A 12,985-nucleotide genomic window follows, 5' to 3' on the forward strand; every position below is an offset into this window, starting at 1 on the left:
TCATCTAAAACTCACTCTTGATGCTTGTCTCAGTCACATGATACATTTATCCATCCCACCCTAAAGGCCGGTCTGTAAAAATATTTTCTGACATTAAACTGGTCCATGGCCCAAAAAAGTTTGGGGACCACTGCCATAGATCATGCCCCTGGCTCACCACATAGATACCTGACAAAAGCTACAGTTGTCTGCTTCTCCTCAGGGAGCCAAAGAGTCCATAGAGGCCCTTAGCATGTATTCTCAGGCTGATGGTTTGGGATCTCCTGCACAAAGCCAGTCTGTAAGACTGACAGAGGTGCTTGTTGTATCTAACACGCATACATCAACATAAACAGTCAAGAAAAACCAAAATTCATTGGTCAAAAATGTTCCAAACAAAAGAACAAGATAAGTGCCCAGAAACTGACCCTGATGTAATGAAGCTGTACTATTTACCTAATGGAGAATTCAAAACAGATCTTGAAAGTATACTGTTCAGTACAGGCGTGAAAAACCCAGAGTCACCACAAAAGATTTGTCAGGAGAACAAGTCTTAAGACTTGTTAAACTTGTTAAACAATCATGGGATTGTTTAACATAACAGTTAATACAGAGGTTTTCAACCATTTCTGTTCACGCAAAGTTATGAATAATAGAATATTGGCTGTAATCTTGAAGGAATGAAGAACTAAAGAACCTCCCTAAAATGCCCAGGCATAATACAACAATTAGAATATAATGTTTTTCACTGTTGGTAAAATAATCTAGTTATTGTACATCATGTGTTAAATACCTGAGCATATTATAAGCTACCAATGTTAGTTGTAATAATTACCACTGATATTATTATTATAAATAACATTTATGTATTTCATTCTGTGATTTTCATATACATTACCTGGGAATTTTTTTGTGCTTTCCAAGGGCAACGTGTAGATAAGTTTTCCTTCACTTTCTGCTGATAATTTGGCATCAGGAATGTGCTGTGTAATGAGGGATGTTATTTTTTCTTTAACACACATTTCAGTCAACTGCAAACTGGTGTTAAAAAAAAGATACATGTTATTTGACATTGTCTACAATTGCATGAAAATATCAAGTAAAATCTTGTCTCTATGAGATAAGAAAATATCAAATAAAATCTAATCCTAGAATAGGTCATTCAAACATGAAATAAGAGAACAATAAAAATCATATTAAAGACATGTAATAACAGAAAGGAAGGAGTGAACTAACCAGAATTAATGGTCACGTTATTCAGGGATGATGCCCAGAGAAGATCAATATTGACTATGTCCTTAAGGGGAAAAGAGCTACAGGGTACAGATATCAGGGACACAATACAGCAAAGTCAGGACTATATAAGTTGGACAATGATTTAAATTTTTCCAAGAGAGTTAATGTGGCTATATACAATTGTTGTATTAGGCAAGAACAAGAGGCTTTCAAATGCATGCACACAAACAGATTTAGGTATTCAATATAGCCATCCAATGAAAATCTGTTAAATTATTAGAATGTGACAGAAATTATCCTAAATGCTGAGGGTACAATGGTGAATAAAACAGCATTGTCTTGCTTGTATGAAGATTAATTTCTAATGGGAGAGACAGAGAGAATAGAAGCAAACAAATGGATAAGTAAAATACTTCCCAACAGTGGTAAGTTCTATGAAGAAAACAAGGTTATAGATAGAAACAATTCATGGATAAATGTGGGTTCCGAATGGTAAGATCGCTAATTTTTTGCTTCCTTCCTAGTGATAACTTTACAACTTTGAAAAAGAACAAAGTATTATTGAGAAATCACTCTACACATGTCAAAAGACCATTGTAAAAAAAAATCTATTTATCAAGGTCTTAATGTATACAGTAGATGGAATACAGTAATGACTTTGTAACTTGGTTTTGTCATTTGAAATGTGTTATTCACTTATCTGAACAGCTTCCTCATTAGTAAAGTGGAATAATGATTGCTAACATCCAGGGTTCTACTAAGTGAATAATAGTGATATCTGCACTTAACAATCCCTTCAAAATGGTCGTTATTTTATTTGATCAAATTCTTGACTAAATTAATCAAGTTTATCATAAATATTTTGAACATATAAGAAAAATGTCATTTTTAGAAGCAGTGGAAACCATTGAAGGAATGAAACTAAGAATATATCATAATCTCTGCAAGATGATTCTGTAAATTCATGAAACTTTTCCTGGACTCTTGCAAGAGCATGTGCTGGGCACTGGAGAGGACTCCATGAACAATATAAACTTATAGCTAAGAAGAGGAGGTCAGCAAACCTCTTCTGTAGATAGCTAGATAGGAAATATATTAGGCTTTGCAGGCCAATAGATCTCTGTTGCAACCATTCAACACTGCCACTGTAACATGGGAGCAGCAATAGCTCAACTAATGGGAGTGGCTGTGATCCAGCTTTACAAAACAGGAAGTAGGCTGGACTTGGTTCACAAACCATAGTTTGCGGACCCTGATTCAGAAGGAGAAAAAAAAGCAATTACACAAATTATTTTCATGGAGACTCAGAAATTCATTGGGATCCCTGACCCAGAATTCTTTATTTTGAGAACAGGTTGTGTTACCATGCAATGTGCCAGTCACCCTCTCCTTTATCTTTCTGTAACTTTTACTTGCAACTAAGAATTATTACTCCTACTTTGTAAGTGAGAAAACTGAGTTTCAGAGAGTTCATTTAATTCCCAGAAGAGATAAAAAGAAAGTAATTTACAAAATCAAGATACTGTGATAATACACAGGGATGTAAGATAGATAAAGGCCATGAAATGTGGCAGTGATGTAACTCTGTAGAACTTAAACAGGTCAAAATAGGCTCAAGAAAATTCCAGACTCAGGAAATAAATTCTAACAATGAGAAATGTCAACCATAATATGGCATGTGGAAAGAACAATGAATATTTGAAATAAAGGTTATTGAATTGAGTAATGGAGGTGATATTTGAGTCATGGTAGTGGGCCACACCAACATTATTTGGTGGTGTAGTTTGGTATCTGGTACCAAAATGATTCAGTGAAATCATTGAAATTTTTTGTTTGCTTTGTCTTGTTTTTCTAAATTTTTTTTTAAATTTTTTATTTTTTTTAGGTTTTAAAGTATATTTACAAATAATTGATTATTCAAACGATGCAGTTATGTTTGCCTGAAATCTATGTACAGTTATTGATCATTACCCTATTAAATTTAATTTTCTAAAAAAAAAAATAAGGTATAGATTATATAAATGAGAGCTACAAGCTGATCAATTAATGTAAAAATTAAAAAATAATTTAAAATATGGATTTAGAGCCTGACCAATTGGTGGCACAGTGGACAGAGCATTGGACTAGGTTGCAGAAGACCCAGGTTCAAAACCCTGAGGTCACTGGCTTGAATGCAGGCTCATGCGGCTTGAGCATGTGCTCACCAGCTGGAGTGTGTGGTCGCTGGCTTGAGCATGGATCATAGACATGACACCATGGTCACCTGCTTGAGCCCTAATGTCACTCTCTTGAAACCCAAGGTCATTGGCTTGAGTCAAAAGTCACTTGCTTGAGCAAGGGGCACTCCCTCTGCTGTAGCCTTCCAGTCAAGGTATATATGAGAAAGCAATCAATGAACAACTAAAGAGATGCAACAAAAAATTGATGCTTCTCATCTCTGTCTAACTTCTGTCTGTCTGTCTCTCTCTCTGACTTCCTGTCTTTGTGGGGGGAAAAATGGATCTAAGTAGAGAACTTTAAAACTACAGTGATACCTCGGTTCTCGAACATAATTCGTTCCGGGAGAACGGTCGAGAACCAAATTGTTCGAGAACCGAAACAATGAAACCCATAGGAAATAATGGAAACTGGATTAATTTGTTCCAAGCCCCAAAAATATGCCTATTTACTGGTGCTTTCTCACAAATAACGACTTCATTGATGCTGTCACCTGCTAACTCTTTTTCTTTAATGAAAATAAGAAGCAGCTTCTCCATTTCCTCCGTTATCTGAGGCCTTTGCTTTGTTAACAATGTAACACCTTTGGCAACATTGGCAGCCTTTATAACAGCTTTATTCTTAAGGAAAGTTGAGATAGTAGATATTGGCATGCCATACTCAGCAGACAGATCTGAAACACGTGTGCCCTGTTCATATTTGGCAATGATTTCTTTTTTCAGCTTAATCGTTGTTCTCACAGCTTTCTGCTTACCTTTGTCTGCATTACCACTTCTGGCTTTCTTTGGACCCATGTCTAAGGGTTAAATTCAGTGTACAAAGCGTGCACAAAGTGTGAGTCTCTCCACAAAGCGTGAGTCTCACCACAAAGCGTGACTCTCACCACAAAGCGTGACTCTCTCCACAAAAACGTGATTCTCTCTCTCCACAAAGCGTGACAAAGCGTGACTCACACTGATGACGCAGGCAAGGCGTGCTCGGCCGAATGAACGCCATTCGGCTCAACTCGGCTAATCTCGGACGTTCGAGTTCCAAATATTTGTTCGGATTCCAAGACAAAATTTTCTCGAATTTCCTGGTCGAATACCGATTTGGTCGAAAGTCAAGGCGTTCGAGAACCGAGGTATCACTGTAAAACCATCCAGGCCCTGGCCAGTTGGCTCAGTGGTAGAGCATTGGCCTGGCGTGCAGGAGTCCGGGTTCAATTCCCAGCCAGGGCACACAAGAGAAGCGCCCATCTGCTTCTCCACCCCTCCCCCTCTCCTTCCTCTCTGTCTCTCTCTTCCCCTTCTGCAGCCAAGGCTCCATTGGAGCGGAGATGGCCCAGGTGCTGAGGATGGCTCTGTGGCCTCTGCCTCAGGCGCTAGAATGGCCCTGGATGCAACAGAGCGATGCCCCAGATGAGCAGAGCATCGCCCCCTGGTGGGCATGCCAGGTGGATCCCGGTCGGGTGCATTCGGGAGTCTGTCTGACTGCCTCCCTGTTTCCAGCTTTGGAAAAATGCAAAAAACAAAAAAAAACTAAAACCATCCAGGTTAAATTCTTGACTCTACCATTATTAACTTTGGGGTCTATATTTTCTTCTGTAGAGTAAAAGTAACAACAGTTTCAGTGCCTCATAAAGTAAAAGATTTAAATAAAAAATGTTATGTAAATTTTCTCTGTATTAAAACATAAATAACAGCAAGGATATGCTACTTTTTAAACTAGTGATAAAAATAAAATAAAAAGGGTAAAAAGGAGAGAAAGAACAGAAAGAAGAGGAGGGACTAGGAGAAGGAGAAGAATCAAGGAGCCTACTTGGGAGATTTTGTCAAACCCTGGGTGAGAGCTGATGAGGCTGTGAAATGCAATGTCAGTTGAGAAAGTTCCTTTCACACACACCTTTCTTACCAAGTTATGTGTTGTGGGTATATTTTCTATCATATTTGTTTAAAATTTTTTGTTATCTTATATTCTTGAACTCTAAAACTATCAATCAATAGCTCTCATATACTCATAGTAACTCCATATTTCTATATTTATATATCTCTATCATCCATATATATCTTCATGTATGTATTTGTATATATGTATATGTGAACATCTGTATATAATAATAACACATTGCTACTATTAACAATATAAGTGTGTTGTAATGTGTTCCTTCAGGCACCATGCTTTCCTCCAGCCCATTTCTCATTGTCTCGCCTCCTTGAGTGGCTCTACCTTAAGTGATATCCAATCCCCCATTTCTTCTTTAGAAAAAAAGATGAGCCTGCACACTTCAGCTTCCCTTTGGAGAGAAACACTTTCCGATCTGAAAGGAAGAAGCAAAGAAGAAAGTTTGTTAAGAAGTTGCCCAAGAAAAGACAGTTCATTGTCTACAAAAACCCTCTTTCTCTCTCTCTCTCTCTGTCTCTCTCTCTCTCTCTCTGTCTTTCTCTCTCTCTCTCTTTCTTTGTATTATTCAAAGCTAATTCAAAAAAGGTCAACATCTTCGAACATAGGTATCATAAATACTCATTGAAATAGACACATTTGAATCTCATTTATATACTTTAGGCTGTTGTTTTTTCTTCCAACAAGTCAGAGAGGTTTCTGAGATAGAAAATAATCACATTATACATTTTAATGGGTCACCCATCAACATTGTTTGAATATTTCAAGCTGATTTACTTCAATTTTGAGTAAAAGGATTAATACCTTTAAAATAGAATCTAACTTATTTTGAGATAAGTAAGTTCTTGGCAGATCTTGCCCCTGTGTAATCAAATGATACAAAATTCTAGGAGCTCCATGACAATAGTTAGGAATTTGACTCTGGAGCCCAGTTCATATCATCACCAGCTGTTCAAATGGTCAAATGTGGCAAGATGACAGGGTTAGAAAACATAGCTGCTCAACATATTATCCATATTTCTCAAATCTCATAAAGTCTTCATCAGATACTTAAAGGAAACCATCAATTACCAGCCAGGATGTCAGCCTCATCCATGAACTGGGTACTGAAGAGGATCACACGGTTCCTTTTCCGCTCCTTCAGAAAATTCCACACTCGATATCTTGAAAGGGGATCCAATCCAGCAGTTGGCTCATCCAGTAGGAAAATCTACAGAGGAGGGGTGTATATGAATGAGTTTTCCACCAAGGTGTATAGTTCTTCCAGAACCATATGGAAACCATAGTATTTATTCAATACATTTCAAAGGACAGGGTGGTTAAGATTTTATTTTTATATTAATGTCTCATCATAAATATTTTATCACAGATGTCCTTTATAAAGAAAACATTTGAATTACTACCAAAAGTTTCATTTAAAAACTTTGAATTCATCTCTAAATTTTGTGTGACTTACGGGAGGATCTCCTAAAAAGGCAACGCCCAAGGTGAGTTTTCTTTTCTGTCCACCACTTAAGTTTTGAGCAAGGATGTCTTGAACATTGTTCATTTCCAATTCCAGCAAAATTCTTTGTATCTAACCAAATGACAACATTGGTGTCACAAACCAAAATTTTATTCTTTTTTTAAATTTTGAATTTATAAATACAAGGCTGCAAAATGTAATAGTTAAAAGCATAGATACCGAGTGAGACTAACTATTGTAGATATGAACACCACTTCATAATAACTAGCTGAATAGTCTTGGTCATGTTACTTACTCTCTTGAACCTCAGTTTCTACATATAAAATGGAAATAATAATAGTACCTACTTCATAGAGTTGTTGTGAGGAATAAATGAATTATTATATTTAAACATATAGGTAATGCTAGCATATTTTAAATTATACATCAGTGTTAGATATTATCTAAATTAGATTATCTTTGTCCAACTTTTATAGAATGCTTTGGCACAAAGATAATTTAATGAAAGCATAAAAGCTCCCCACAATAAAGGTGAATAATCTCATTCTGACCAATATATCAGTGCTAATGTATTTCTGTACCTCTTGTTCCACTTCCTGTGGTGGAATCCCTTTTATCTTAGCAAAGAGCCTGAGATTTTCTCTCACAGTGAGGAAGTCAAATTGTACATTGACTTGCGGACAAACTCCAGTGAGCTTGCTGAGATTCTCTAGGTTAATTGTTTCTGAAAGTTTATTATTATACACAGTGACAGAACCTACAACAAAGATGAAAAGTTAACATCAGATTATGCATAAGTTAAGATTTTTCTAAATGAGAATCATTATGTAATTTTTAATTAATTATGATTTTATCTTCAAGGGTTACAGAATTCAGGCATTATAAGTTTAAGTTTCCATTTAAGTTCTGTGGTATCTGGGGGAAGAAAGCTTTATTCTATAGCTTTTCCCATAAAGATATATTCAATTTATTTACCTGTCACACTTAGGTGTGGCTCTATAATAGATGGAGTTTTAGAAAATACGATATCAGCAGAGGCTGGGAAGTGCCTCCACCTTGGGATTGCCCTCTGTCTGCTTTTGGGATAATGGACATCACCCATTGAAGAATCCTGACCAAGCTTCCTAGAGGGTGATAAGCCATGTAGTAAGAGAGGTGCTATGGTCCCTACTGGAGTCCCATATATGTGAGTGAGGCTATGCTACAGTGCCTGGCTGCAACTTCTTCAGTTTAAACAGAAACACTGCCAGGCAACCCACAGAACCATAAGAAATAAACAAACATTTTCACTTTAAGCCATTGGTTTTGGGGATGCTTGTTGTTCAGTAAAAGCTTCCCGATACAAGTTGGAATGCCAAATGGTACTTAATGACCATGAAAATAATGATGCTGAAATACTCTAATTCCATATACACCAATTCAATATTGTTTAACTTAATAGAATAATACTATAAATTAACTTCTATTTTCCCTGGTAATCTGTGTTTGTGATTAAAGATCAGAACTTTATATTATCAGCTGATTTATTTGTTAACCTGAATTTGGGGGAAAAAAACCCTCTTACCTTTGGTGGTAACAGATAACCCACTAAGAATGTTTAATAGTGTTGATTTTCCTGCTCCACTGTGACCAAGTATTGCAGTGATTTGGCCTTCATATACGTCAAATACCAGATCTAGGTAGAAAAAAGATTAGTAAAGAAGAAAAAGAGGTAGGAATTAAAAAAGAAAGGAAAGCACAAATTTATTGTGGAGCTAAAATTTTTTTATTTACTAGATGTTTGTGTTTTCTAAAAATGAATGTACTAGGTTGTTAAACTCAAACTAAAAAACACATGTTTTATAAATTTATGTGTTGATCCTCTTTTGAGAATTTAAAATTACTTGTTTTAAAGCCAGGAAACATGTCTTATACTTCTAGGTTCGTTGACATTGTCTGGCATACAGTACGTGAATGCTCATATTATTGACTTGAAGGATGATTAATAGTTTCAAAAATTGCTATGTGGACAGTAATTATTTGATGTATATAATACTTTGCACAAAATTAAAAGAGCAATATCTAAAATAGCTTTAAATTAAAATAGAAAAATTTGTTTGTTGATAAAAACCTAGAATAGTCTTTGGGTACCTTAATATTACACGTTATATCCTTCAAATACATATAAAATTCTAAAACACACTCAATTTTTTCTCACTTCTATGCTGTAGAAGTGATGTGTTGTAAATAAATTTTATGTGGCTAAAAATTAATTTCAAAACTGAAAGACCAACAGTAATTGCTCAACAAACCAAAAAGAAAATATGAAAGTCAGAACATTAATATCAATATAATAACTAAAATTTATTATTTGTTTACCTTTCAAAGCTCCTATTTTATCAGGTTCTCCTTTATATTCTTTTGTAACATGTATGATTCTGGAAAAAAAAAGGGACTTCAGGTTATGACAATTATGTTTACTTGGCAATTCTAGGCTTGATTGATGTGATAGATGTATCTTCTCTTCAATGTATAGGAAGATGGTGGATTTAATTCCTGTGCAGTCGTGCTTGTGTCAGAGTATCAGCTAGAATATTATTTCTTCACAGTCTTCACTTCACATTAGCTTCATCTGCAAAGTTTTATAATTTACCTATGTTTGGAACACATCACCAGATCTTATGCTTTCAACAAATGAGGTACAACCTGACATTAGTATGGAGAATCAGGATTATCTCTAAAGTGCAAAGTCAAGGAAGCCAGGCCAAGAATTACCATGGGCATCCACTACTGAAGGTCCATTGTGAACTACTGACTCAGACTGGAGATATCTTTTGTTAACTTAATTCAAGGTCAGGTGGAGTAATGGAGAGAGCCTAAGATAATTAATAGTGAGAGCATGGGTATTGCAATAATATCTAAATGAGCTCATCCTATCTATAATACCTAGTAGCTCTATTTCTTTAACTAGTACACTGATTTAAGGTAAGCTTCAGGTTTTGCTACCTAAACATTTGTAGTGCTTTAGGGTTGTGTTGAATGACGAGTGAAATATTTCATCTTGCATGCATAGTGCTTGGTTTTTGGTAAATATTCATAAACATAAAATGATGTTGGTTTGATTATGATGACTATGGTAATAGGAATTGACTTAACATGCTGGGTGATATTACAGATCTGGAATCCTAGGTAGTTTCTTATTTTTCATCTATTTATTAAACAATTCAAGTTCCATTAGTTATGAACCGTGTAGATTTTTTCATTTCTGTTTTAATCCTATTTTACCAGCATTCTGTAGTACCTAGAGTTGAGTGTGGTGATAAAGAGATAAATAAATTCACAGATACCTCAAATCAAGTCATTGTTCTCAGCTGATCTACTGGAGGTTAAACAAGGCTTAGGTCATAGGACAAATATAAGTATGGAAGCTTAATATGAAACACATTAAAATTAAAAAATGAATTGGTTATTGAGGTTTAGTAGGCTGGAGTAATCAGACAGTTCACAGGGGACTGATATATGCTGGCCACAGATGGATGAACAAGATTTGAATGGTCTGGGATGTTAATGTTTCTTTTTATGTTTTTGTTTTGAAATAAAAGTTACCAACATGAACAAAGCACATTCTAAAAGGCACATCTTCCTCAATTCCCTTGGTGAGTACTCTAGGTCTTTTCTTCCTTCCTCTTTCCTACTCTTTCATCCTCTTTGAAAAGGCAATAAATAGAAAAGAGAAGTTTTAAAAGACTGAGATAAAAATGGAAAGTATAATAAATGAGGTGAATAAATGAATCCAGGCAAAGAAATGAGTGAGGTTGAGACTAAGTTTAGAGAAGACAAAGAACAGATAAAACAATGAGATTCCAGACAGGGGTTTTGTAGCATTACATTTATGCGTAAAAATCTCAGTTTTTGTCTAATGTAACTGTCAACAATATACGACAATTAAGGGTAAAGGAATTTATTTTAAAATTTTAAGTACAAAGTGATGGATGTAGCATAACACATGCATCCTTGTTACCTGATGGCTTCTTTCCCATGGAATTCTGGAGACACTGCTTCAAAATAGTCATTAGATGAAAGAGTGAAATCTGTTTTATTTTCAAGGGCCATATGATCTGCATTCTGTTTTCGTGACCAAAAGGAGGGCTTCAGGAAAAACAAGGGTGAATATTGACGTCCATCTTCACCTAATGGCCAAGAGACAAATACTGGGTCAGTCACCATGGTAAGGGCGAGAATCATCCTAATGCAACGTAGCAATGCAAACTTTTACCAATAAACCTATACACATGGTTAACACAAGGAAATACATGCTTTGCTATGTGAAGCTTCATGAAGAAAAAAATCACTAAGATGCCTCTCTGTTATAATAACTTTTCCTGTAGGAAGAACTGAAGCAGTGACTCTAAAAAAAATTTGGAGGAACTTAAATAACTGTTAAGATCCATTTAATCTGGCCCTGGCCGGTTGGCTCAGCAGTAGAGCGTCAGCCTGGCGTGCGGGGGACCTGGATTCGATTCCTGGCCAGGGCACATAGGAGAAGCGCCCACTCTCCTTCCTCTCTGTCTCTCTCTTCCCCTCCCGCAGCCAAGGCTCCATTGGAGCAAAGATGGCCTGGGCGCTGGGGATGGCTCCTTGGCCGCTGCCCCAGGCACTAGAGTGGCTCTGGTCGCCCCCTAGTGGGCAGAGCGTCGCCCCCTGGTGGGCGTGTCGGGTGGATCCCGGTCGGGCGCATGCTGGAGTCTGTCTGACTGTCTCTCCCCGTTTCCAGCTTCAGAAAAATACACACACACACACAAAAAAAGACCCATTTAATCTCAAAAAAGCCATATATTTTAATACAAGATATGTCAGGCATGATGAATTTTATCTAGGAGTCCAGATGTCATTAAACTGGCAAAGGAAGAAGATAATAAGAAGTGAGTATTGGATATATAAAACAAATATTATAAGGAAATACAGAATAATATTTGACAAAAACAACATATTTTAAGAAAAAGAGAGAATAGCCAAAAAATTATTGTAATTTCCATTTTTTACATTTATTTCTTGATTTTAGAGACAGAAATTGGGAGAGAAAAACATTCATTGTTGTTCCATTGATTTATGCATTTATTGGTTGATTCTTGTATGTGTCCTGACCCAGGATTGAACCCACAACCTTGACTATCAGGACAACACTTTAATTGACTGAGATATCCAGCCAGAGCTGATGTTGAATTTTAATCATATCACTACTCACTTGGCAAAATTTTTTCAAAATATATCATCAATGCCAGATAGAGGAAAATATCAAAAGCCAACATAAAATGTGTTCCTATTATTTGACTTGAGTAATTCTTTGCATCAGGAAATGCATTAGAATTCATATCATTGTCCACACGTAAAAGCTGAAAATGAAAGAGTACTTAATTAAAGGAAGTTAGGTTTACAATAAATTTTAAACAGATTTAGCATAAAAATAAAATACTGTATTTCTTCATGTATAAGACGCTCTTGTGTATAAGATGCACCTTAATTTGGGGGTCCAAAATTTGAAAAAAAAGTAATACTTAAAGTTATCTAACTCAAGTTTTATTCATCATATAATTCATACAAGTCTTCACCACTGTCAGAACTCACATCCATTAGCTTGTCCTCATCTGTGTCTGAAGACAAATCACTATCTTCAACAATGAGCACAAAGACAGCTCAAAAAGGTGGGAAATGCACGTAAAAACATCTACCACCACCATATAAAACACACCTAGTTTTTAGACCTCAAATGTTTCAAAAAGTGTTGAGTCTTATACATGGGGATATACGGTAGTTACTCATCGCCCTTTACCAGAATACAAAGTTGAATAACACTGCCTGCTTTACAATTCTCAAATCTATTGGAAAGATGTGCATGTGACCAACTATAATGCAATTTACTAACTGCAATGATTTAAAATATGTTCCAAATGAAATGGGAGCACTAAGAGGAAGTGGGGAAGTGTGTGAAAAGACGACATTGGAGCTCGGCCTTAGCTAAGTTCTTACCAAATGGAACATGGGAAAAAGGAGTGGTGTCCTTGGAAATAGTTCCTGAGGGAGAATTTATGCTCTTGGAAAAATCACTGGTGCATTTCAGAAGAATGAGAGGCAGAAGTGGGCTGGTCTATATTGTTCAAGCTAATGAGTACTTTCTAATTAACACTCCTTTAATAACGAATATATAATGATTGGCATTACCACTTCATC

The 12,985-nt window shown here is 36.0% G+C and overlaps 1 protein-coding gene across 1 annotated transcript in view; it reads right to left on the reverse strand.

Moving 5' to 3' along the window:
• Positions 1-12,985, reverse strand: part of LOC136406603 (ABC-type organic anion transporter ABCA8-like) — an 88,963-nt gene that overhangs the window by 63,567 nt on the left and 12,411 nt on the right. The window contains exons 8-16 of the mRNA XM_066386584.1: positions 12,003-12,150; positions 10,779-10,947; positions 9,137-9,195; positions 8,343-8,453; positions 7,360-7,535; positions 6,770-6,889; positions 6,385-6,523; positions 5,641-5,731; positions 878-1,017 (exon numbers count right to left, since the gene is read on the reverse strand). Of these exons, the coding sequence (XP_066242681.1) occupies positions 878-1,017; positions 5,641-5,731; positions 6,385-6,523; positions 6,770-6,889; positions 7,360-7,535; positions 8,343-8,453; positions 9,137-9,195; positions 10,779-10,947; positions 12,003-12,150 (1,153 nt within the window). The remainder of the gene's footprint in view (positions 1-877; positions 1,018-5,640; positions 5,732-6,384; positions 6,524-6,769; positions 6,890-7,359; positions 7,536-8,342; positions 8,454-9,136; positions 9,196-10,778; positions 10,948-12,002; positions 12,151-12,985) is intronic.

Source organism: Saccopteryx leptura, chromosome 5 (genome assembly GCF_036850995.1).
Source record: "Saccopteryx leptura isolate mSacLep1 chromosome 5, mSacLep1_pri_phased_curated, whole genome shotgun sequence".
Taxonomy (NCBI): domain Eukaryota; kingdom Metazoa; phylum Chordata; class Mammalia; order Chiroptera; family Emballonuridae; genus Saccopteryx; species Saccopteryx leptura.